Source organism: Balaenoptera acutorostrata, chromosome 5 (genome assembly GCF_949987535.1).
Source record: "Balaenoptera acutorostrata chromosome 5, mBalAcu1.1, whole genome shotgun sequence".
NCBI lineage: Eukaryota > Metazoa > Chordata > Mammalia > Artiodactyla > Balaenopteridae > Balaenoptera > Balaenoptera acutorostrata.
Window position 1 is genome coordinate 141,892,554 of NC_080068.1, and position 25,966 is coordinate 141,918,519.

General features: G+C 57.1%; 1 protein-coding gene across 9 annotated transcripts in view; it reads right to left on the reverse strand.

Annotated features, from left to right (window-relative positions):
* RGS12 (regulator of G protein signaling 12) overlaps window positions 1–25,966 on the reverse strand; it is a 123,074-nt gene that overhangs the window by 7,033 nt on the left and 90,075 nt on the right. For 4 of the 9 annotated variants that reach the window (XM_057546601.1, XM_057546606.1, XM_057546605.1 and 1 more), the window contains 13 exons: window positions 15,550–15,719; window positions 15,011–15,103; window positions 14,146–14,289; window positions 13,207–13,386; window positions 12,716–12,869; window positions 10,860–10,936; window positions 8,777–8,971; window positions 8,317–8,390; window positions 7,752–7,878; window positions 5,786–5,882; window positions 4,279–4,358; window positions 3,781–3,934; window positions 2,020–2,451 (listed from right to left, as the gene is read on the reverse strand). In XM_057546601.1, coding sequence (XP_057402584.1) covers window positions 2,020–2,451; window positions 3,781–3,934; window positions 4,279–4,358; window positions 5,786–5,882; window positions 7,752–7,878; window positions 8,317–8,390; window positions 8,777–8,971; window positions 10,860–10,936; window positions 12,716–12,869; window positions 13,207–13,386; window positions 14,146–14,289; window positions 15,011–15,103; window positions 15,550–15,719 — 1,977 coding nt within the window. Of the gene's footprint in view, window positions 1–2,019; window positions 2,452–3,780; window positions 3,935–4,278; window positions 4,359–5,785; window positions 5,883–7,735; window positions 7,879–8,316; window positions 8,391–8,776; window positions 8,972–10,859; window positions 10,937–12,715; window positions 12,870–13,206; window positions 13,387–14,145; window positions 14,290–15,010; window positions 15,104–15,549; window positions 15,720–15,903; window positions 16,046–25,966 lie in introns of those variants that run through there. The other 5 variants (XM_057546603.1, XM_057546604.1, XM_057546602.1 and 2 more) reach the window with 4 other exon arrangements.

Sequence of the window (25,966 nt, forward strand, 5' to 3'; positions counted from 1 at the left end):
CCAGCCCCAGGAGGACGCTGGCCGATCACAGACCCTCACGGCCCCTCCCTGTCCTCCCTGCTCAGGACACCCACGGAGCCAAGCATCCAGGGTCCCCACCTGGGTTCCTACTCACCAGGGACAACCAGTGCACAGGGGGGCACCAACGGCCCCCAGCCACGCCCCTGGGAAATGCAAGAACTCGCCGGTCACGCTGCCCACGCTGCCGGGCGAGAGGTGGGAGGGCTGAGCCCCCCACTGGGTAATCCGCGTGGGCCCAATGCCCCAAGCCCAGAATGTGGAGCCGGAGGAGCCCGGCGGGAGCTCGGAGGAAATGGCTGGACAGCAGGCAGTCAGCGAGCCTGGGCTCTGGGTTTACGGGGAGCGGGTCGGAAGGATCTGGCCCGGCCGGCTCACCCACCACCGCCTGGCACCCCACCCTTCTTCCACCCGGCCCCCGACCCCGGAACACTCAGGGAGGGGAGGGCCGTGGCCCCCGTGTGCTCCATCCCAGCCCCTCGCGGTGTCCCCACTTTCACACCCAGCCTCCTGGTGGAGCTTGTTACTGCCGCCCTTACACAGCTGTGTCTGCGGATGTGCGTGAGGCGCTCAAGAATATCTGGTGAGTGAATGGTCTATTTTCGAAAGCCAGTACATTAAAGTAAACCCATGAATTCCATTAAAATGTGCAATGTTTTCCCTGGATTAAAATACACCTGTAGTTTTCTAAAGAGGAAACAGATGTTCAAGTGAGAAAGGAAAGCGCTTTAAACCAGTCCAATGATGAGATGCAGAGTTTATTTCTCCTGGAAGACCACAGACTCAAAACACAGGTAAAACTACACACAGGTGTCTACGGGAAGAGCAGAAGGGAAGTCAGGTCGAAGTGCAGGCAACATGCAAGGAAGGCCGCGGCTTCTCCCGGCTTCACGTCCGCGGGCTGTCTCCGTGGGGAGGGCGCCGGGAGCCCGGCCCGCAGAGCCAGTCCCCAAAGCGCCAGTACCCCACGGGTACAGAGCCAGAGACCAATGCCGCCCTGGGTCTCCACGGAGATGCGGCTGCAGGTCCGACAGGACCCAGTCCTGGGGCAGGACTCAGACCAGAGGGGCCTCCCGCCACCCCCGACAGCAGCCACGGCTAGTGTCTGCACAGCACGGAGCCCGCCGGCGAGGACGGCGGCACCAGGGGCTCCACGGGCACATGCCTGCGTGGACAAGGCTCCTCCCCTACACCTCGGGGCCGCGGACACAGGCCGTGGCCCTAGTGCGGGGCAGGAGCCCCTCTCCCAGGAGGCCGGGGGCCTCGCTTCACCTGCTGACACTCACACGGCTAAGGAACGGCCCCACCGCCAGCCCTTCTGCTCACCGTGACGCGTTCGTGCCCCCGTCTGGAGGATCGCCTGTGACTACCCGGGGTCAGGGAACCCCGTGGGGATCCCGGCGCCCAGCACGCAGGGCCCCCACCTGCTGTCTGACCGATGGGCGGAGGGTGAACACCCCTCCCTGCAGGGTCAGCGCAGCCCTCCTTCTCTAAATCACACGGGCTTCACCCACTTGCTCAAGACAAACACTGTTTTTTTCAGCCTTGAGATTAAAATACTAAAAACGGTAGCTATCCAGATTGTAATAAAAGTAACACATACATCTTGCAGAAATTCCCAGGGCCTTGCTTGGTGGCGTTACTGCCGGGGACCCAGGGAAAGGCGGCGGAAGGGCACCGCCAGGCCCAGTGCGGGCGCCGCTCACGAGCGTCACACCACAGGGGGACACCCCCTCCGGGCCCCCCGCCGCCCATCCTGGCCACACTCTGACCTCAGTGGCCGCCGGGTCCTTTTAGAGAAGGCAGAGGTCGCCACGACCAACAGAGTACCCAAGGAGGCCGGCACGCTGGAACCTCCTTAGAGGGATTAAGGGGCGGAGGGGGTAACTTTCCACCGCTGGCGCTTTCTAACTGGGCGGACAGCAGCGGGCAGACGACCCCGGCGGGCGGGCAGGCAGGAGCGGGGTCAGAGAGGAGCAGGGGCGTCATGCCCAGAGGTACCTGGTCTCGGAGGCGCGGCCGAGGCCGGCGGGGTGGGGGGCGGCGGCAGGAACGTGCTGCTCGGGCTGCTGATGTGCCCCTCCCCCGTGAGCGTCAGGTCGGCCCCGTGCTCGCCCTCCACGGTCTGGACGCCCCTGGCCTCCGCCGCCTGCGCCGGGGGGCTGGGGGTCCCGGGGGCGCAGAGAGGCGGGCTGTCGGCCGAGCCAGGGCTGGTGGCCGGGCTCTCGCAGGGCCGGGGAGCGCTCTCCTCGCCGTGGCCTGTCGCGGGTCTCGTGCAGAAGGCCTTGGGGGCGGCCGACGGGGAGAGGGCGAGCCCCGGGGGGCCAGGCGGCAGACGCAGGAACTCGGGCAGCACCAGGTCCTCCTTCCTCAGCAGCCCGCGCTGGTCGTCTGCCCTGTTGCTCTGCGCTTTGGAAATGAGCTCAAAAAACTCTGTTGGAAGAAAACCCACGTTGACCAAGTGTTAGCGCGTCTACCCTCCGGCACGCACAGCAAGCGCGTCTGCAAAGCCCTGTCCCGCTGCCCCAGGCCCTCCCCCTTCCTCCTGTTCCCACCGGCACAGCCACAGGGAGGCCGCGGGCCACGCAGACAGCTCCGCTCCTCCCTGGACCGGCTCCGGGCCGCCGCGCCCGCGGCCCATGTCTGCGCTCCGCCCACGTTTGATGCCGCCTCCTGAGCAGGAGGGAGGCCGCTGACCAGGCGCCACGGCCTGACCCGGCCAGGAACCCCTGCACCCGGAGCGGGGGGCCAGCCTAGAGCCGTGTGCGGGAGGCCTCTCGGGGGCACCACCCGGGGCAGAGGGCGGTCCTGAGGGGGCCTGTGAGCAGCGCCCCGCCCTCGACCCCTCTCCCCGCCGCGCACCCCGCCCCGGGAGCTCCTCAGTCCCCCAGGCCGCCCCCGCCCGGCACCTCCGCCCTGCCGGGGACGTCCAGCTTCTTGGCTGGCTCCCCAGAGCTCTTCTTTTTCTTACCTGGGTGGATTCTCAGTTGTAACTCGAGTTCACCATCCAAAATAGATGGTGTCTACACTGAGCCTTCTCGAGGCTTAAGTTACACTCTGAGCTTCTGACCAGCAAGGAGCTTAAAAGCTCAAATCTTAACGGCGCTCAGAAACGCGAGAACTTCAGAGCGGGCGTGTGTTTTACTCTGGCACGTGGCCGGACGCCACGGGGAGCTGTGACTAGCCCAGCTGACCTGCCCAGGAAGTGCTCCCCGGGTTACAGCTCAGGGCGCAGAACAGCTCCTAGAGCGTCTCTCTGTCACGAGCTTTCGGAAGAAAAGGAAGTCCCCCACGCCTCCTCTCCATTTCTCATGCCATCCTTCTTCTGTCCTGCAGGCCCGGGGGCGGCTCGGGCATCCGGCCCCCATGGCCGAACGCACAGCCTTTCCTCAGGGCCCCGACGGCGGAGTCCAGCGAGGCCCGGGCCCTCCCACCGGCCTCCTCCTGGCGAGGACCCTCAGGGACGTGGACCCTGGTCCCGAGCCCCCCTCTGAGCCGGGACCCGGCTGTGAGGGGGGACAGAGACCGCCTGCTGCAGCCCCACATGGGGGCTCCCTGACTCCTAGGGCCCGGCTCTCGGTCTGAAAACTGGGGCTTTAGTAGAGTTACACCGACAGCTGCAGACAGACACAGGGGCGAGTGCTCAGTGTGACGGGTCACGGCCACCCCAATGTCAGTAACTCAGAGAAGCTTCTAGTGACTGGACTGGAAAACTGACATTGCATTCACGAAAAACGTGGAAGTTTTAAAAAGTACACATACCCTCTGCTTCGTCCAAATTAATTTTCTGATATTTTTTTTTCCCAATCTTTGCAATAGAGTCTTCTCTCTTTGAAAGCCGGGGATCCCTAGCATTCTTTCCATTTTCTCCTTTAATTTTAATAGAATTAGACTTGCCTAGTGTTCTTTCCTCTCCCTGCGTCAGAAGGAAAGTCAAAGTTCCACTCACATTTCAGACACATGACAACACAGTTCATCAGTTATATAAAAAGGGTCTTTGAAACACAGATTGCATTGATTTGGACTTCACATGCGTTGCAGAAACATCAATCGCAATGATAAAGATTCCAAAAGAATAGCACGTAAGGCACACCCACCCACCCAGCGATTCCCAGGCTAGTGGGAGCAGGCACCACAAAGGGACCCTAAGAAGACCCCCCCAACCCAGGGTGCAGGCCCAACCAGGGCAGAGAGCCGCTGGGGGCGCCTGCCCCTGAGCTTTGCAGGCGAGGAGCGAGGCGGGGTGAGGAGGCGAATTACCGTAGCCGAGTGATTTCTGGAGCTGGCATTTACAGCTGCGCTCTGTTTGATGGGCACACTTTTCTGTTTATCTGTGGACGCTGAACATAGTGACATAAGCTTTACAAAACTGCAGTGAATTGCAAATCCATCTCAACATTTAACATAATCACGTTTATACGTCTTTGAGATCAAAGCTGTACAGAAGCCAAAGGTATCAGAGGCCCCTTATCTACATGCGCATTCAGGCCTGAGCACCCTTGCGGGGTCAAGGGACAGAGGACCAGCCTCCTCCGCCCGCCGCGTCTGGGCGAGGTGTGCATGAGGGCGACGGGGAGAAGGCTCGAGGCTGACTGTGTCTACTGGGACTCTGTGGTCCCGTGCTGAGTGAAAGCGCCTTTCAGGTACGAACGTCTTTAGAAAGTAGGAGAGTCTCACATTTATTATGTATTTTCAAATACGGCCATTGCCCCAAGTCAGGGCTGCAGGCTGGCCCCTGCTGGCCCTTGTGGTCCACAGACCACCTCCCTGGCCCAGGATGGGCTGGCGGAGTCCCAGCCCTCCTGCCTGTGAGCAGCGTCCCAAACACACTGCACGCACCTGCCCGCAGCTGTGCCTTCAGACTCACCTGTGCACAAGCGAGCCGGGAGGTCCGACCTTATCAGCCCCTGGAGGGAGGTGCTGAGCACCCGTGCCCCGCTCAGGCCGCTCGCCCCCTGAGGCCAGTTACCGCGCAGGAGAAGCGCACACAGCATTCTCTAGAACCCAGATGGGCCCACAGGGGGACAAGGGGCAGGCACTGGAGCCCGAGGGCAGAAGGGCGACCGCAGCCCGGGTCACCCTTGGGGATGGAAACGAGTGATCGGTAGCCCATTTCAGAGCTGAGCCAGCCCGGGGAAGGGAGGGGGCGGCTCCTGACACGGCCACCTCCTCGCCCTGCTCAGTAGACTCCAGAAGGCTCTCTCCAGGAGGCACGCCTCCGCTGCCCCCACCTGGGAGTGCAGGTCCCCGTCCCCAGGGCAGGGCTGCGGGGCTGAGGCAGCGTATGGGAAAGGGCCCTGTAAACCACCGATTCCTTGTGCACTAGGCACAGGGGGCCCCAGCCCCCCACCTCAGCCACTGCTGGGCCGACATGGGGCAGCGACGCCCCAGGGTCCTAGGTCCCTTGTGCACAGGGATAGGGAGGCCTCCCAGGAAGAGAGCACTTTCCAGGGCATGCTGGACCCTCAGAGCGACCGCAGGGCGTTCGCAGGGCCTGCCGCCCCTTCTTACAGCAGAGGAGACGTGCAGGGGTCCCAGCGAGAGGCCCTCGTGCTCCTGGTCCCAGGGTCTCCTGCCCACAGACGCCCAGCCACGGCTGGACTCGGCCATGGCAGGGGGTCGCCGGGCCCCGTGAGACCCTAAACCCAAGTGAGGCCATCTGCAGTGTCACTCTGAGACCACGGGGCAGCAGGGCTGGGAGCTTTCAGGGGGCCGAGCTCAGGGACCCAGGAGGCGGGAAGGACCAGGGAAGCATCATCCTGCTCACCTTTCCCTCGGGAGGGGTCCTTCTCCTCCAAGATGACCCGCTGTCCGTCCAGACTCGAGATGGGGGCTCCGAGGTCCAGGGGCTCCTTCTCTCCACTCTAGAGGCAGAGACGGCGCAATGAGCGGCTCACCCAGGCTGGAGCTTTCCAGAACAACTGCGTGTGGTCCATCTGCCAGCAGGACCATCCCAGGCTTGATGGAGTCACACGCCAGGTGACCCCAGGTCCTGTCACCTCGGCAGGGCCAGCCGCAGACGCCTGACGTGCAATAACCAGGATCCCAAGCGCCAGCGGGCCTGCCCGGAACGCAGGCGCCGGGAGGAGACCGCCTGACAAGGCTGTCACCCAAGTGATGGCTGCTGGCAACACTGGGCCGAGTCGAAGGCCCAGGGGTGGAGGAGCACTTGGCGGGCGCCGCTACCATCTGCGTCCACAAGTTTGGTGCTTTTAGGCATTAAGTCGAGCTGGCCTAAGTCTCAGCATTACCTCCAACCTGGAGGAGGGGACCTCAAGCCCACCTCACTGGTCCCCAATGCACTAGGAGGCATGGGAGTAGCGGGGAGATGCCTCCCTGTGGGCAGGAAGCAGGCACGTCTGAGGCCCGGGATCCTGCCCTTCTCTCCTGGGGAGACTAGCTTTCTGTTCAAGTCCCACATCCTCTGTCAAAAAAACAATCTGAACTTGTAGTCTGGCTCTTAAGTTGCTAAGCTACCAAACGCGCAGACAGAGCTCCAGCCGAGTGGGGAACGAACCAAGGCTAGCAGGGTCCTGCCTGGCTCACGACTTCGCGGCCCACAGTTCACTAAGGAGGGTCAGGAGGAGGGTCCAAGGAAAGCCACATCCTCACAGCCCAACCACAGGACTCCCCATACCACCCTCCCCGACTCTCCCGGCCCCGAGCCTTGAGGCAGCTGGACCACTCTTCCCGGTCAGGCCTCAGCAGCCCAGCGGGGAAGGAGCCCCAACCACTGGCCAGCCCTCTGGGACTGAAGCCCCCCAGCGACCCCATGAGCATGCTTCCGTGACTCACCCCACTTTACAGATGGGGAAACAGGCACGGGGACTAAGGATCGCTTAGGATCTCAACAGAGTACGAGCAGGGAGACCACATGGAACCCAGGCCACGTCCCTCTCCATTCGGCATATTCTAGACTCCAGGACGGCACCCCCACCCCGCAGTGTGCTGGGCAGAGGGCTTCGGGTTACCCTCGGGAAGTCTGAAAACAATTTAACGGGTCCTCTCGTTCACGTCAAAGTCTTGAACAATTATGGAGCCCGTTTCAGAGAAAATAAAAATCCTAAAAATACTTGAAATCGTAGCTCTGATAAAGTATATTTTCTAAAGAAAGGAGAACACAGGCCAATGGGTCGTAAGTCACCGCATTTCAAAGCAAACGTGTGGCGGTGCGGGACCGCCCTCTGGCTACAGGGGCGGGGGCTCTGCTCTCATCCCGCCTTCACCCATTCACGGAGGAACCCGACGGCCCGGCGCGGAAACGCCAGAGAGAGCTGCCAGACCCACGGCCTGTGGGAAGCTGGACAGCCGAGCAGCGGATGCCCGACAGGCTGGTGCAGATCGGGTCACACACGCCAGCGCGTGCCGTCATCTGATCAGATTTGCAAACGGCGGGAGGCTGCAAGGTTTTCATTTGTTTCCCTGGGCCAAAACCCCCAAATCTCAAATACCAACCCAAACCCCAGAGGGCACAACCACGGTACGAATAAGCAGCAAGCATTTCCACCAAAGGGTGGGAAACCAGAGGGCAGCGGCCACGTCCTCCCCAGGGCCTGCTGGGTGGAGAAGCTGCACACAGGCGCTGGGTCGGCCCCACGGCGTCCTCCCGTTACACCAGCCACAGCTCGCTTCACGGACAACAGGGGCAAGCTGGGCCCCAGCAGGCAGCGCTGAGCTTGCGGGCGGCTCGGGGGCCCAGGGGCCCCGTGTCACTCACCAGCCTGGTCACTCACCAGCCGGGCCACCAGCTCGCTCAGGCGCAGGCCATACTTGGCCGCCACGGGCCGCAGCACCTCCGTGACTGGCTTGCTGGGCTTGGCCTTGAGTCCCACAGACCGGTTAATCGGCACCAGATCCAGCCTGGTTAGAGGGGGAGAAACAGGAGCACGTTTGCCACAAGTACGCGGCAACTGTCACGTGGACGTTCCGTCTCAAGAGCAGAGCAGCGTGGCACCCACGGGGATCACCAAGGCAGCCCCAGGTTCTGCACGAGAAGAGAGCCCACAGGGGGGCTTCTTTAGGGTCTCGCGGGGCTGAGCCAGGACTGTCACACCCGACAAGGAGCGGCCCCTCCCCACGGGCCGACCCTGCCCCGGGTGCAGCCCTGCCGCGGTCGCCGGCAGGCGGGGAGCGTGACCCTCTGGCCCCTGGGGTGCCTGGGGCCACGTGCAGCTGCCCCTCTGAGCTCACAGCGGGGGTGTCGGCACCCCCAGCAGAGCGGAGGCCAGCGGGGCAAGTGGCCAGAAACAGCCTGCGGCTCTGGAAACCTCATGAAAACGGCAATTGCATTTCTCTTACCGAAATAAAGTGCGTTTTTCTAGGCGCAGGTCCCTGGACTCCAAGATGCTACTGTCCTGATGCAGCACCAGAGGCTACGGAACACACGAAAGGAAGAGAGACGGACGTCAGTGGGAGCCAGGGCGCACAGCTGCACGAAGCAAAGTGCAGCTTCAAACGCAGCCCACCACAGCTGGAGGGAAGGCCTCAGCTCTCTGACCGGCTGCTGTGAGCCCGCAGAGGGTTCTGCGCAGCGAGACTGAGCTCTCAGGACCCACCTCCGTCACACGCACGGTTCAGACGAGGAGCACAGAGAGGAGCACAGAGCAGAGTCGGCCGCGAGGCCCAACACAGGCCAAGGCGGCAGGGAACCCGCACGTTTAGGTAAACACACGCAGATTGGCCGGCTCCCCAATCGGCAGGATCTCCCACAGGGCAGACGCCCCCAAAGGAAAGGCCCTCGGTCTCCGCAGCCCTGTACCTTGTCCCCGCCCACCAGGAAGAGGTCCACGGCAGCCCCGTTGATGCCATGTCGCTCGCAGAGCCCGGCCAGGACTTCCTTGATGGAGAGCCCCGCCCTGACGAGCACCACGCAGGCCGTCCCGTCGGGGAGCTGGATGCTGCAGTGCTTGGCGGCTTTGTCCTTCTCGGGCGCCAGGGTCCTGCAGGCCTCTGGCTGGGGGCAGGGAGACACGGGGGCGGGCTCAGGGTCAGGGAAAGTGCGGGGAGGCCCCGGGGAAGGGCCATCGTAGCTTGCACACGCCTGGGGGGCCCAGCAGGGCGGCTCCCCGTGCACACCCAGCTCCACAATGCAAACACGTCCCGATAGAGGCACAGCGCGCTGTGCACACGCGGCCGCTAAGCTGTGGGGCTGCTAGTTAACAGAGAGCGCCACCCCCTCTCAACTACAGGCACCGTCCCTGCTGTCCCAGCCTCCAACCTCTGAGTCTAAACTTTTACAAGGGCCATGCTAACTAGCTTTCCTACTAGAATAGGATGGGCCTTCCCACTTTTGTTTTCAGGGGTCCGGTCTTGGCCTCCCTGACCCGGAAGCACATGGAGTCACCCTGCAGAGCCCACTGAGGCCATCTAGGGACCAGGAGCTGCCTCGCCCGTCTCTCAGCCTAGGAGCTGGGGACGGACAAAGCAGGCAACCTCTGCTGCTTCTGGTCACCTTTCTGGCTCTTTCTGCCCGACCTCGCAGGCCCAAGGCCTTTCTGAGAGGAATGGACGGACAGACAGCAGGTGGGCCGGAGGGAAGAGGCTGGGAGAGGGGGCGGGACGGCCGGGCCAAGGCTCAGAGGCAGCGGCACACACCTGAGGGTGTGAGGCCCCTCAGACCCTGGCCCCAGGTCACGAGGAGCGGGCGCGGGGAGGCCGCGTGTGAGGGGCACGGGGGAGTCTCAGCTCCTTCCTCCGCGGGGCTGCCGGGGGTGCGCCCTGCAGGCAGCCTGCAGCCTGGGGTGCCTTCTGCCCAGAGAACGCCCACCACCTCTGCCCGGCGCGGGGGATGTGGCCCCGCCCACCTGTCCCACTGCCAGGCCCTGCGGTGGGGGACACGCCTGCAGGATGGGGAAGCGAGCCTTCCAGAACAGCAGCACCTGCGACGTGATGTCTGCGCTGTGGCTGGACTAGGCAAGAGCGGGGAGGCGGCCCCTCCCCACTGCTCGGAGCAGGGCTCCAACGTGCTCGGGGCAGGAGCCGGACCAGGGGCCAGCCCGCGGCCGCGCTCCCCGTGGCAGACCTCTGGGTCCCTGAGTCACAGCACCGCTTCCTGGCTACAGACGGCTCCCCGCATGCCTCCTTCTAATGCCCGACTTGCCCTGCTTGTCACTTCCTTACCCCTCTGTCCTCCGAGGGTCTGAAAATCTCTTTCTCCCAAATATTACTTCAGAAAACTAGTTTGCAGGTGGTAGACTGATTGCAAAATGACCCCAAATATGCCCTTCCCACAGACGCACGGGCAATAATAAATGATCTTTGTCTTAAGCCACTGGGTTTTGGGATGGTTTGTCAGGCAGCAATAGCTGACTGGTGCGTGGTCCACCCTCACGGCTCTAACTGGTATTGTCATAACTGAAGAAGAAATGACATTCTACACTCACTACTGCCTGACCATCTCAAGCGACTAGGAGGCCGGCAACAATAGGGTTTTCCAAAATTGCTATCAGACGACAGCTAACCAGCTAGCAGGTCAGCCCAGTGCCTCCTCCACCTAACTGGAAACTGGGCCAGACAAGCAACTCAGCGGGGCATGAGGAGAGAGCGCAGGGCCAGGCAGGACCCGGGCCCCCGGCCCGCAGCAGGGCCCGGCGGGGAAGAGCCCCGTCGGCACAGCCCCCAGCGCACAGGCAGAGACACGGGGGTGTCTGAGTTCACGGGACGTGCAGGTGCCAAGACCAAGAGGAGCACCTGCCCGCTCCCGTGGGCGTCCAGAGAAACGTGCCTGAACGGGAACAAAAGGTCTCAGAAATAAACCCAGAGATATTCCTAGTGCTCAAGGGGTGCCCTCCCCATCCACCCAACAGCTCCTTTATGAGGGACACGGCTTCGCGGGGACTCACCAGGTCCAGGCTCCCGGCCGAGGACATGGAGCCCTGTGACTCCCGGCGGCCCAGGCCTCCGTTGGCGTGCAGGGGGTCTGGAGGGGACACAGGGACTCAGAACACCCAACAGCACCAGCTTCACGCTTGCTCGCTTAATGCAGAAATGCAGAAACCCCCCGAGGGTGGTCATGTCCCCCACAGCCCCACACCTCCTTTAGGCTGAACAGACACACTCGAAGGACGGGAGCCAGGCTCGGAGGCCCTGCGGCGGCGCAGCCTCGCCCCTGGCACACAGCCGGAGCCGGGAGCCCCCGCCCAGCCCGCGCTCTGCTCTGCTGGCGCCCGCGCGGCCCCCCGGCTCCTGCTGCCTCGTTGCAGGTCAAAACGCAAGCAAGTGCAGGGCCTCCCTGCCCTTCATTTAATCTGGAATTGTTATCTCAACATGTGGCTTCACGTGCCAGCCCGTTACGGCATCTTTTACCAACGGCTCACGTCCCGTCTTCCTGTAAAGTCCTGACAATCGCGCCACCCGATGTCACTGACTGAGCTAACTGTAATCTAAAAATCGCGAGAACTCTGACACAGAAAGGACCTTTAAAAACACAGGGCCTAGGGCCCCGATCATGCCGCTGTGCCGGGGCCTGCGGGTGGAGCAGGGGGCCTGATTACACGGAGGCCCCCAGGTCCCACTGACCCACCTGCCAAAAGCAACGGACTGCCAGGCGAGAGAGTCAGGATGCCTGGGGAGCGTCCTGGAGTCAGGACTTAGGGCCTTTCCGGGTGGCTCTCTAAAGATGTGCCGGGTATGGGGACCCCGGTCTCCTGGGGTCCCGCGTGGGGACACAGACCTAGAGAGGCCGGCACTCCCCCACCTCCGGCCCTCGGGGGTCCCCGGCCGCACGGACGACACCGCTCCCACCCCCAGCTCCGGCTGCCCTTCCCTGTGGAAGAACAGCTGTACCGGCCGCCCCGGGCAGGGCCCCGGAGCCTCAGGGCACCGCAGAAGCCCACAGCCTCCCCACGCTGCCCTCTGCGAGGCGGGCGTGAGCGCTGCCTGCGGCCGGCCCGAAGCAGGAGGTAAACCCTCTGAGGCGCCTGGCAGGGCACAGGCACCACCTCCCCCAGGGGCTCCCTGTCCAAGCTCCCTCCATAAGCCGCCCAACCTAAACGTGGGGCCAGGTCTGGAGCCTGCAGGTTACTTCCCGGAAAATAACCCCTTTCCTGACAGTCTGTGGAGAAGAAAAGGCCGCCAAACCCTCCCGCGCGTGCTTCCGGCGCCCAGCGTGCGCCCCGCCCTTCTCTGCCCCGGCCCGCGGCCCTGGCGGCTACCCCTCCACCCACCCCCCTCCCGGCGCGTCCCAGCCCCGTCCCTGTCCCTCTCACACTGTCTTCTCAGCCACATCCGAGAAAGAAACCAAGGCAGAGAAGATCTAGGATGGCAACCTTTAAAATTTACAATAATGAAATTACAATTTTGAAAATGCTTGGTACCCAAACTATGGTGTCACATTTCCTTAAAGAAATTACAAAAGCTCGTGTACCTCTCTGCACACGGCAGAAAAGCAAGAGGCTGTCTGGGTGGACAGAGGGCAGGACACCTGTATATTCTGCTTTTCACTTGGTTGTATTTTCCAAATTTTCTACCAAGAGCACCCATTACTGCTCAAGCAAGAAGAGGGTGGTACCTGTGGGGCGCCCTAGCCTGGGGGGTTAGAATGCACCATGCCCCCTCTCAGAGGGCCCTAGAGCCCCCTGCTTCCCCAGTCAGGCTGCCCCAAAGGGCCACCTCACAAGCACAGCCCACACTTCCTCATTCATCCCTGAGAGGGCCTCGCCCCCCTCCCTCCCCCACCTGCACACGACAAACCACGAACCGTTTGGACGGTCGCCTTGGTCCTTCTTCTTCTGGGACCGCCCGGTGCTCCTGGTCCTTGACCAAGAGAAAAACGCTCCTTTTCGTTTCTTCTCGCTGTCCTCGTCCCCCAACTCTTCATTCAGGGACCGTCCTGATTTCGATATTCCACTCAACTGCCATCAAATGGAAAACGTTGTTCAAACAGTGTGCAGGTAATTTAGTATCACATGAAATGCACGGGAAAGGGAGCTGGAGCAGGCTGCCAAGACAGGTGCTCCGCACGAGGGTCCAGGTCCCTCAAGGCCAGAGGCACAGCCCCGCCAGCCTCTCCAGAAATGGCAGTTGGAGCCCCCCGCCCCGACCAGAGCCTCAGACAAGACGCATGGGAGGTACGAGTGCTAAGAGGGCCTTGCATTCCCTGCGGGTGAGGGGATAAGCCAACAGGGGCGTCTGCTGTCATCTCTGCAGAACAGCTTTCATCTGGGGGGCCAGCGCGGCCGGGACGGGCACCTTCTTTGGTGTGGACGTGTTGGAGTGGTCGGAGCTGACGCTGTGCTTGGATGTGGGGCTGCTGGGGACCTGCTGCCCGTCGGGCAGCGGGCGGCCCTCCACCTCCGCCAGGATGCACTCTTGGTACAACGGGGATTTCAGAAAGCGAGTGTAGCTGTCGAACTTCATCAGGTTGAAGATCTGCCGAGGAAACACAGCGCTGTCCAGTGACACACGGAACTGGACACTTGGCCCTGAAGGTGCGGGGCGGCGCCAGGCCGCACGCGCAGCAGGGCCTGTTCCCAAAGCCCCTCATCGCCCCTGGAGTCGTTGCCCAGGCTCCTTTATGTCTGATCACACTTCTCATAACACGCCAGCCCTCGGTGGCCGCGCTTACGATCAGCCAGTTCCAACAACCCACGTAAAGCCAGCGTCTGAGTGGCCTCAGGACAGCCAAGGTGCAATCTTGGAGAATCTTTACTTTGTTAAATAAGAATGAAATCAAAGGCAACTGGAAACCTAAAGGAAGTGAGACCTGACTTGAAAATACCTTCCTCCATTTTTTTAAACCTCATTCATATGACTCAGTAACATAAGTAACCTCTGCTAAGGCCAGTGGACATGTGCTCTAAAAAACATTAAGTCTAATGCACACTTTTCATCACAGTGATGTCCTAAAACTGAAAAAAATCCAAACATCTATCCACCTCTATGTATATCACCGTCCATGAACCTGTGATCACACACAGATGCACAAGGGAGAGTGTCAACAGTCAGGAACGCCGTGGTGGGGACGTCCTGCTCCAGGGCCCTGCTGAACCCTGGCTCTGAGATGGAGCCCAGGGGGCGGGGTGGGGCAGGGTAGGGGTGGGGGTCCCCCCGGCACTCTCCTCGCAGCCTGGTGCCTGCGGGGGCTGCTCTCCGGGACCCGAGTCCTCTGCCCGCGCCCCGGGCTGTCACCTGGAGCTGCTGCTCCTTGAACATGTCGGGGTGCGGGGCGCTGAGGATGTCGTCCGCCAGCTGGGCCTGGCTGTCGATGTTGACCGGCGTGGTGGCTTTGCTGCTCAGGAACTTATTGAAGATCTCGCGGGCCCTGTAGGAGAGCTGACGGGACAGCGCGTGAGTGGGACATGCAGACCACACACGTGTTTTCTGACACGCGTCCAGGCAACGGAGACACATTTTCTTGGGGCCTAGTAAATATTTCTTGCTTGGATACTAACTAACAGTACCAGCCAGTATGAAACTTTTCAATAAATCAGCTCCTCTCTGAATTCTGTCAAAGCGCAATCTGAATGTTCCAAAGACCGGGGCTGTGCGGCTGCTACGGGGCATCCGGGTGCGGGCAGTGCGGGTGGCGTCACATGGTGTGGTCTCGCCAAAGGGGGAGGGAGCTCTGGGCAGCGCGGAGCGTGAGGAGCCAAGAAGAGGCCCCCTCTGAGGGAGGGGCACAGGCTGCCTCCGGGCAGGTCACGCCGCGGCTCAGCACCCACACCAGCGGGGGCTCAGCTGCCCCCACGCAGCCTGCAAGGGCGGCTGTACGGCCGGGCATCCTTAGGACGCTCTTCCGCCCAGGATTTTCTCTTAAATCCCCTTCCACACGCGGAGTGGCAGCACATGTGCTGAAAGTTTTAGGGCCATTTATGCAAGCTATGTTTAGGCAAAATTAAATATCATATATATTAAGAAACATTCTGAAAAAGAATTTTTTTTAATCGTGTGAAAATATTTTTACACGGACTTTTCAAACTGCACTATGTGTGAACCTACGCTCAGATCACCCTGCCCTTTAACCACGCCCACTTCCCAGCCTGAAGAAACATACCTCTTTTTTGTCGTGTGCGGGAACATGATTAAAATATTCACAGGCCTGCCAGAATAAAATGTTTTCTTCACTGAATTCCTTCCTTAGAAAATCCTAAGAAAAACGCCATAGATTAACCTTCACACAATCCTCAGAAAAGGGTACGTCAGTAGTGGCGGTGGGACCTCCCTCCTCTTGTGCTCTGTTTCATTATTCCTACTTTATTCTTATCTTCATCTTTCACAGAAACCAGGGGTTCCAAGCGCCTCTCCAGAATTTACCTGGGAGCAAACGTAAAAGCTGCCCTCACTGGGACCACTTGGGCCTTCCCAGCTGCTTTCTCAGGGGCTGAGCATCCCTTCCTAGTAGCTGGCCTGGCTAGCAGGCAGCTGCTTCCAAGGGTTCACAAGAAGCTCTGATGCCCCTCACAGCAGACAGAGGCTCCCTCCAAGCCCTGGCCCTGAGCGCCCGGGGTAGGAGCAGGAGGAGGAGACGTCTGCCCTGCCCAGCCCTGCCCTGGGGTCTGGCTGGAGGAGGTGCCCGCTGCCCGTCAGACTCACAGAAAAGTAGCGAACTCCGAGCGGGTCCTGCAGAAGCCGCTCGAAGGACACGGCCCAGCTGGCAACCCTCCGCTCACGCAGGCGCCGGCAGCTCTGCACGCTGGGGAGGCTGGCATTGCTGCTCAGGCTGTGGTTGCTCACGCAGTCCTTCAGGTCGGCGCCGTTCAGCTCTGCGGGGCCAGCACAGACCTCACTCACCTGCGGGCCTGTCCCCCTCCTGCCCACGGGGCCCTCACCATCTGTCTTCTACAGGAGGTGCGTTCAGCCGACACAGTGCGGCGAGTGCCCTCACCATGGCCACATCGTTCTGGGCACCCTGGGTACTGGGCCGAGTGGGAACGAGACCGAACCCACCTCCTGAGGCCACACACGCGCACACCCGACAAGGATGCTCATCACAGGTCGCGGCCGCCCTGGCCGCGGGCACGGCAGGGGCTCCGAGTGAGTCCACCTGAGGTCGGGACGGGCCAGGAGCCAGGGCTGGGTGACGGGCGGGCTGAGCAGAGAGAAAGGGGCACCGGTGGGGTTCCCAGGACCCGGAGAAACACGTACTGTCGCTAAGTGCACCGCAGTGCCCAGGCAGGGAGCTGAGGACCAGGGTACACAGAACCACCTGGAACTGCTCTGCTTAGACTCCGACACACAAAACTTCCCCACGAGAACAGCTCTCGGTTTTGTGTGTATGTGACCGGAAACCCACTCCTCAATGCGTGCTGACACACTCAGAGGCAGGCACATGCTCACACACACACCCTGACACACTCAGAGGCAGGCACACGCTCACACACGCAGCCTAACACACTCAGAGGCAGGCACACGCTCACACACGCTCACGCACGCACCCTGACACACTCACAGGTAGGCACACGCTCACACATGCTCACACACGCACCCTGACACGCTCACAGGCAGGCACACGCTCACACATGCACCCTGACACACTCAGAGGCAGGCACATGCTCACACACGCACCCTGACACACTCAGAGGCAGGCACACGCTCACACACGCTCACACGCACCCTGACATGCTCACAGGCAGGCACATGCTCACACGCACCCTGACACGCTCACAGGCAGGCACACACTCACACATGCTCAGGCACGCACCCTGACACACTCATAGGTAGGCACACGCTCACACATGCTCACGCACATACCCTGACACACTCACAGGTAGGCACACGCTCACACACACACCCTGACACACTCACAGGCAGGCACACACTCACACACACCCTGACACACTCACAGGTAGGCACACGCTCACACACACACCCTGACACACTCAGAGGCAGGCACACGCTCACACACGCACCCTGACACACTCACAGGTAGGCACACGCTCACACATGCTCACGCACATACCCTGACACACTCACAGGTAGGCACACACTCACACACACACCCTGACACACTCAGAGGCAGGCACACGCTCACACACGCACCCTGACACACTCACAGGCAGGCACACACTCACACTCTCCTCCTCTCTCTCCTTGGGGCTGGGGTCCTGGAAGACCCCACGTCTTCACGTATGATTTGTGTCCAGTAACCGGGGCAACAAAGGACCAAACACCACAGACACCCATCCCCCCCAAATTAACCTCTCCTCCCAACACACTTCCCAATACACGTTCTATTAGAACCAGACAAACTGAGTGTAAAGGTTCATGTGGAAAACTAAACACGAAATGCTGGAAAACTACACAAAACAAAGCACGGCGGCAGGGCCAGCCCCACCCAACGTGATACACGTCGCACACCTGCATCCTGAACGATGCCGCTGCAGAAGCAGACGCGCCACTGGGACAGGACACAAGCGGATCACTCGATACATGTGCTACAGGGTCAACTGTGACCAGCTGGAGAGTGACCAAGTTGGGGGTCTTGCAATACGCACTAGAATACATGCCCCACGGACCAAAGATTTAAACGTAAACAGTGAAGTCGGAGAAATACTAGAAGAAAGCACGGACAGTTCTCTGAGATACCTGAGTGAGGCCATCCAGCAGGCTCCCGCCCAGAGCCGTCAGAGACAGACTTGAAGTCTCTGTGGGTGAGAGCAGGAGGGTGGTGCCAGAGGCAGTGGGCAGGGTGGGGGGCAATGTGGGTGGAGGGGTCAGAGGGTACAAACGTCCAGACGTAAGATAAACACGTCCCGGGGATGGACGGCACGGCACGGCGAGTGTAAGCAACAACGCTGCATCGTGCATGTGAAAGGAGCTAAGAGAGTAAATCTTGAAAGTTCTCATCGCAAGAAAGAATTCTGCAGCTTTGCCTGGTGAGGGAAGTTAGCTAGACTCACTGTGGCAATCATTTCACAATATATACAAATTTTGAAACATTATGTTGTACACCTGAAACTAACATAATGTTGTATGTCAACTACACCTCAAAAAAATAAAATAAAATCTCTGTATGTAAAAAACACTGTAACCTAAGGCAAAAGACAAATAAACTATGGGACATACATGTAACACATTACACAGCTGAAGGACTAATTTTCTTTATATTAAGAGCACCTACACATCAATAAGAAAAAAGACCAATAAACCAAAGGAAAGTGGAGGAAGAGTATGATCTGTCACTAAGTAGGGGCTTAAGACGCCCCCAGCCCCGGGGACCCCCACACGGAGCCAAAGAGAATGTGAGCCGTGAACCAGCGTCAGGGGCAGCATCAGGGGCCGAGCAGAGAAGCTTTCCTGCTACATTTCATGCCGATAAACAGGGTCATCCTCAAAAGATGAAACAGTCTATTTTAAAAACACTCTGTAAAGTATGAGCACCAAAACATTTTCCTCCAGCTTTTTTCCCTTAAGGCAATAATGGTTGAACTGAGAGTTGAGGGATGAACAGAACTTAACCGACCTCAGAAAAGCGGGAAAAGCCTTCCACAAGGGGACAAGCACGTGCAAAGGCCCTGTGGCAGAAGAAACACAGCTCACAGCCGGTGTGGCTGGGCGGCCGAGGAGCAGGAGAGCTGGCAGGCAAGGCCAGCAGGGCCGGGAGGTGGGCACCCAAGCTGTGCAGATTTCACCCTGGAGGACAGCGATAAACAAGGGAATGTCAAGATGGGAGAAAATATTTGCAAACAATGCAACCGACAAGGGCTTAATTTCCAAAATATATAAGCAGCTCATACAACTCAACAACAGAAAAACAAACAACCCAATCAAAAAACGGGCAGAAGACCTAAATAGACATTTCTCCAAAGAAGAAATACAGATGGCTAATAGGCACATGAAAAGCTGCTCAACATCACTAATTATTAGAGAGATGGAAATCAAAACTACAATTAGGTACCATCTCACACTGGTCAGAATGGCCATCACTAGAAAGTCTACAAACAATAAATGCTGGAGAGGGTGTGGAGAAAAGGAAACCCTCCTACACGGTTGGTGGGAATGTAAGTTGGTGCAGCCACTGTGGAAAACAGTATGGAGGTTCCTCAAAAAACTAAAAATAGAATTACCATATGATCCAGCAATCCCACTCCTGGGCATATATCCAGACAAAACTATAATTCGAAAAGATGCATGCACCCCTATGTTCACACAGCAGCACTATTCACAATAGCCAGGACATGGAAACAACCTAAATGTCCACTGACAGATGAATGGATAAAGATGTGGTACATATATACACACTGGAATACTGCTCAGCCATAAGAAAGAGTGAAATCATGCCATTTGCAGTAACATCAATGGACCTAGAGATAATCATATTGAGTGAAGTAAGCCAGACAGAGAGACAAATACCATATGATATCACTTACATGTGGAATCTAAAATATGACACAAATGAACTTATCTACAAAACAGAAACAGACTCACAGACATAAAGAACAGACTTGTGGTTGCCAAGGGGGAGGGGGTTGGGGGAAGGATGGAGTGAGAGTTTGGGATTAGCAGATGTCAGCTATTATATAGAGAATGGATAAACAACAAGGTCCTACTGTATAGCACAGGGAACTGTATTCAATATTCTAGGATAAGCCATAATGGAAAAGAATATTTTAAAAAAAGAATGTATATATACGTATAACTGAATTGTTTTGCTGTACAGCAGAAATTAACACATTGTAAATCAACTATACTTCAATAAAAAATATTGAAAAACAAGTCATCACATCTATGCTAAAAATAAAACATTCCATTAATAATAATAATAAAAAAGAAGGGACTTTGTCCTTCTGGCTGCACGTGGAGAGCGGCCAGCGGAGGTCTGGCTGAGGCTGGATGGTGAGGGCAGGGTGGGGCGCAAACTGCAGACAGAGCAGCTGAACCCATCAAGGGTGTCGCAGCTTTTACTTGTCAAACAAAAGGTGTGTGGATTCCAACACGCAACAGGCAGAGCGATGTAGACCAGTGCACACAGGACACGAGGGAGGCGGGGGGGAGGACAGGCTTCCCAGGCGCCCAACCCCGGCCCTGCCCAGCGCTGCAAGTTTGTGGAGGGACTGAGTGAAGGAAAGAATGAACGCTGACCGAATACACGTGTTAAGGGAAAGATGACCCGTATACTAATTCATTTTTATAAGATTTAGCAAATATGAATTATTTTTTTAAGGCTCACAAATCAATAACTGACACTTTAAAAGTCTAATCGATAAAGAAACATTACGATTAAAAAAAGAAAGGACCGCCCGGCCGCTCGGTGTGGGCGGTGCGGCTCAGCCGGCCGGCGGCAGGCACACCCTGAGGCCTGCCTTTTCTGATGCCCTGGCGGGAGCGGGGCGGTTCCTGCCGTGGACTCTTAGGGGCACTGGTGTCCTGCACAGAAAGATGCGCTGGGCCTGAGAAGGGGCAGGGGGTGGGGGGGTGTGGAGGGCTGGGCTGGGCTCTGCCTGCAGACACAGCCTCTCCTGGGAAGAGTCATCTTAGCTGGGGACGCAGGCCCTGACCCCAGCTCTCATCTGACCCACGAAGTCAGAAAGTTATCCTGCGCTGCCTCCCCGGGCCTCCCCACGGGCTCCTTTTGTTTCTTCTGGCAGACACACCCACACTGTTGCTTCTGGGACCCAAATGCCTGCTCCCTGGGCCCCAACTCAGGCACCAGGAGCTTCGAGAGCGGATAGCAGTGACCTTGCAGGAGCAGCTCCAGGGCCAGGCCACGCTGCCTGAGGCCGCGGCCCCGGCCGTTTCCCTCCACCTCAGCCAGACCTCTGGGCATGTGCACACTCTTCAGAGTGGGAAAACTAGAGACAATGCCTGGCCGCGTAAAGCGCGTCAGTACACAGTTCTTGTCATCATGAGGTCTCCTGGTGAATCTTTAGGTGGAAGTTTCTTGCAGAAGAATGTGGAGAGCCATGCGGTGGGTGCAGAACCCCTAGGGGATGACAAGATCCTAGCACTTCCGTGTGTCCGTGACACACGGAGAGTCACCTGGGCCTTGACAGCCATTGTCAAGTTCTGAATTTCATAATTCACGCCGCCTTTAAACTCACTCTGGAATTGCTCTCGACACACAGAAAACAGTGCACATGTGTGGAAGGACTGCCCTTGAACACAAATGAAATTCCTTCGAACGCCAGGATTCCTACCCCAACTCCAAGGCCAGAACAAGTGATGGAAGAAACCCCACTATGTCTAAGCCACTGCCTGAGTCTCTCTGGGGTGTCAGGTGCTTGGAAAACCACACACTGCAGCCAAAGAAGAAGACGTCCATGGAAGACACCCCACATCCCACCTTAGAGCTTCACTTCAGAGAACGTTTCCTGGTTTCTGTTGTCGCTGTTGGGGTTTTTTTTCCTTTCAATTCACCAGTTTGAGTCAGAGAAATGCTTTCCTGGTGAGAAAGTTTTCGAAGTCTGTTTCAGATCTGCTGAAAACTAGGAAAGCCACCACCTTTACATTGGCTGGACAAACATGCAGGTTACCGTGTTGCAAATAACTTGAAGAATGCCTTAGTATTAACATTTTATAGATAATTCTGTAACTCAAGGCTTTCACCCATCATTATCTCACCAGAATATCTCATCCAAACCATAACCTCCAGCACTTTAAATATTTAAATCACAACTCAAGTTCAGGTAATAGGGCTAACTGCCACCGGCCTCCGAGTGGACGGGCCCCCTCGGCACACATACCTGGAGACCGCGCAGTCTGCCTGCCCCCGCCAACCACGACAAGGCACAGACCAGAGGGACTTTACCTGGGCAGAGCCGATAAGAGCCACTGTGATGCCATTTAACCAAATACTTCCAACCATTCACCGCAAACCACCCCTCTGAGTCCATACCAGGGTCAGCCAGCACAGCCCCCGGGGCCCCAGGCTCGGGCCACACACAGAGACATTGTTGCTGAGCTCACGCTCCCAAAGAGGTAAATTAGTGCACTTTCTCCAGAGATCCCAGTCCACAGGCTGACAAAGGCGAGGCTCTCCCTTCGCGCTCACGGAGAAGGAACCACCAGTATACTTAACACAAAGCATCACAGGAGACGCATCCATAATTTAGAGCAGACCTTTAGCCTGCTGCTGCCGACGAATGTGAATTATTTAGCAGGCAGAGCACAGCTCCAGAAGCTGTTCTCAGAGGCACAAATGCTGAGGCTGAAGCCCTGGGGGCCTCTGGGAATTTGTTTTCTGTTAAACTAGCAGTGGCAAAGGAAAAAAAAATACTTTTTATAATAAAACTCTTAATTTCCCTATTTAAAAATTTTTAATCCCATAAACATAAAACTTATCTTTTTAATGAGAAGGTGATCACCAAAATTGCATAGTATCAGGAATAAGTATTCACTAAGTAATAAGCAACTACCCCAAACTGAACCACTTTTAAACCATAAGGAGCATTTTGAGGTCAAAGCAAAGCATGCACGTGACTGTCCCATGAAAGCTTTGTTTATAAAAACTGGCAGGGGCTGGATCTGGCTCTCAGGCTGACCCGGCTACAGATTCTTGGATGGACACTGCTGCATAAACAGCTACAACTAGGTGACAGTTCTGTTAAAAAGGTGTTAAATCAATATCAACATTTTCCAAGAAAACAATTCAGGAAAAGGGTTTAACGATGCGGCAGAGCCCCAGAGGGTCCCACTTTCTTATCAATGTCCTTTCTGACCTCACGTTTCTGAAGTGCAGCCATCTGCCGGTGAGGCAGCAGAGCTCAGGGGGTGCAGAGGCAGAGTCAGGCCAGGATGTGGGGCCCCAGTCCCTCTGCGTCAGGCCCCTCATCTGCCCAGGGACTCAGGCAGTGCTCAGAAAGGCAGAGCTACTAGCACAGCTGGTAAACTGGGGAGACAGGACTTTGAACGAGGTCTGAAAACACCTCCACTGGACCTAAAGCTGCCTCTGTCTTACAGCCACATGTGCCATCCTTTGGGGGCAGCTTTTAATTTTGACATAAATTAACCTTGCAGAAAATTACAAAATCAGTAAAAGGAACTCCCATACACCCTTTCCCAGATTCACTGGCCGTCTACATCTTGCTCTACTGGCCGTGTCATCCTCTCTCCTCTCCCCCTCACTCCCTTCCTCCCAGTCTCCTTCTCTAAACACACACGCCGGTAACTTTTCCCAAACTATTTGAGATTAAGGTGGAGACAGCATACTTCTTCACCCCTGAATACTTCATTGTGAATTTCTGAAGTACGGGGACATTTTCTTTCACGACCACAGCACAGCCATCAAAACTGGAGAAAGTGACACAGTCCGAGTTCCAGTTTCATCAGCAATGTCCTTTCTGGCTATTTCCCCGTCTAGGGTCCAATTCAGGATCGCTTAGTGGTCGTGTCTCTTTAAAAGCTCCTGGCCTGGGGCTTCCCTTAGTGGTGCAGTGGTTACGAATCCGCCTGCCAATGCAGGGGACATGGGTTCCAGCCCTGGTCCAGGAAGATCCCACATGCTGCGGAGCAACTAAGCCCATGCGCCACAACTACTGAGCCTGCGCTCTACAGCCCGCGAGCCACAACTAATGAGCTGGCATGCCACAACTACTGAAGCCCACGTGCCTAGACCCCGTGCTCCACAACAAGAGAAGCCGCCGCAATGAGAAGCTCGCGCACCACAACGAAGATTAGCCCCCGCTCGCCGCAACTAGAGAAAGCCCACGTGCAGCAACGAAGACCCAACACAGCCAAAAATAAATTAATTAATTAAGAAAAAAAAAGCCCCCAGCCTCTCTTTGGTCTCTAGACCTGGACATGGGCCGACTCTTTTGTGGACTGCCCTTCAGTCTGGGCTGCCTGGTGTCTCCTGCTGACCTGGCAGGAGCACTCCGGGAGTGATGGGTGCCCCGCGTGTGTCCTCCTTGCACTTCTCTGCAGGAGAAGGGGCGTCAGTCCATCGCAGCGTTGGTGCTGTTCGGTTGGGGTGCCAGGCTCTCCACTGTGGAGGCACTATCCTGCCCTCTGAGTTGATGGATGGATCTTGTTCCTCGTCAAGCTTCTGTCCAGTATCTCGACATCCACAGAAGACTTTTTTTTAATATATATATATAAATTTATTTTCTTTCTTTATTTTTGGCTGCGTTGGGTCTTCGTTGCTGTGCGCGGGTTTTCTCTAGTTGCAGCGAGCAGGGGCTACTCTTGGTTGTGGTGCATGGGTTTCTCTTTGCAGTGGCTTCTCTTGTTGTGGAGCACAGGCTCTAGGTGTGCGGGCTTCAGCAGCTGTGGCACTCAGGTTCAGCAGTTGTGGCTCATGGGCTCTAGAGCGCAGGCTCAGTAGTTGTGGTGCACGGGCCTAGTTGCTCCGCGGCATGTGGGATCTTCCCAGACCAGGGCTTGAACCCGTGTCCCCTGCATTGGCAGGCGGATTCTTAAGCACTGCGCCACAAGGGAAGTCCCCACAGAAGACTTTCTGATGCCATCATTCCTCCACATTTTACTGTATGAAAGCTTTCCCTCCTCCCCCACTTACTATAAACTCATTTATCTCCATCAGTATGCACTCGATGGACTTCTGTTTTTATGCTCTGCCTCCCTTCAAGCTGGCACCTGGGGCCTTCTGGTAAGTCCTCATCATGCACTGAGCACCTCCTTATTTTCTGGTGTGAAAACATGTGCAGGGTTCATTTTGTACTTTCCGTGCTCCAAACCAGGAATCAGTTTTGCTCCAAGGAACCCTGTTCCTTTCACTGAGGAGTGGTGTTTAGACACCAAGATCTGGACACAAGGGGTGCTCATTGCTACTGGGGGGTTTTGTTGCTTCCAGGCCCTTCCAGTGGACAGAGCTAAGAAATACTGATACGCATACCCACACATGCCTATGAATACACAGGTGCACATCTATTTATCTGCTTATTTCTACATGCTCATGTCCATCTATTAAAACCATGAATTCACACTGACACCTCAAACCCCAACCCCAACCGTAACCCCAGTACATTCTCCTGTCCCATATTTGTAACTCCCTCCCCAGCAGCGGAGAACGGGCTCCCACTATTCTTGGTGTATTTGCTCATCTGCTGAAGCCTAGAATAAACAGAAGGTACTTTAAGAACTGATAACACGGCCTTACCTGGTAGCGCAGTGGTTAGGAATCCACTTGCCAATGCAGGGGACATGGGTTCCAGCCCTGGTCCAGGAAGATCCCACATGCCACGGAGCAACTAAGCCCGTGCACCACAACTACTGAGCCTGCGCTCTAGAGCCCGCAAGCCACAACTACTGAGCCCATATGCCACAACTACTGAAGCCTGTGCGCCTAGAGTCTGTGCTCCGCAACAAGAGAAGCCACCACAGTGAAAAGCCCACACACCACAATGAAGAGTAGCCCCCGCTCACTGCAACTAGAGAATGCCCACGCACAGCAACGAAGACCCAATGCAGCCATAAATAAATAAATAAATAGATAGATAAAGTTATTTTTAAAAAAAGAACTGATAACACATACACTGCCAAAAACAAAACCAGTAACTAGACTTTAATCTTTGTTTACAGTTCTTTTTGAGATAAAATCCACATACAGTGAAATACACAGTCTCAGGTGCAGGATTCCATGAGTTTTAACATCACGTCATTTACTTTTTAAAGCCTGTACTTGCTCATCGAGTGAACTGGTCCACCCTTCAAACCAGGCCTTGAGGATATCTGCCATACGGCCACTTCAACAGTAAATTCAGTTCTGGGGGAAAAGCCAGGTGGCGCCTCAGGCCCATGATGGTCATTCTGGCTCTGGGTGGCATAATGTGATAGACTGCATGGGCCTGAATATCTTTATGTCTTGGTTTTCTCATTAGGGGGGAAATTAACAATTGCAGGGCTTGGGGCAAGAGTACAACTTAAGATCTTTACACCATGCATCTAAATAGTGAAAAAATATCAAAGAAGCTAACATGCTGTTAAGTAAGATATGTTCTATTCTCCTCTCTTCAAACGCCCTGGAAGGCTAGGCTTGAACGTAGAATTCTGGAACCTGCCCGAGCTCTGCACTGAAAGGTGGGCGCACAGGGAGGGCTGCCCGGCCCTCCCCCCA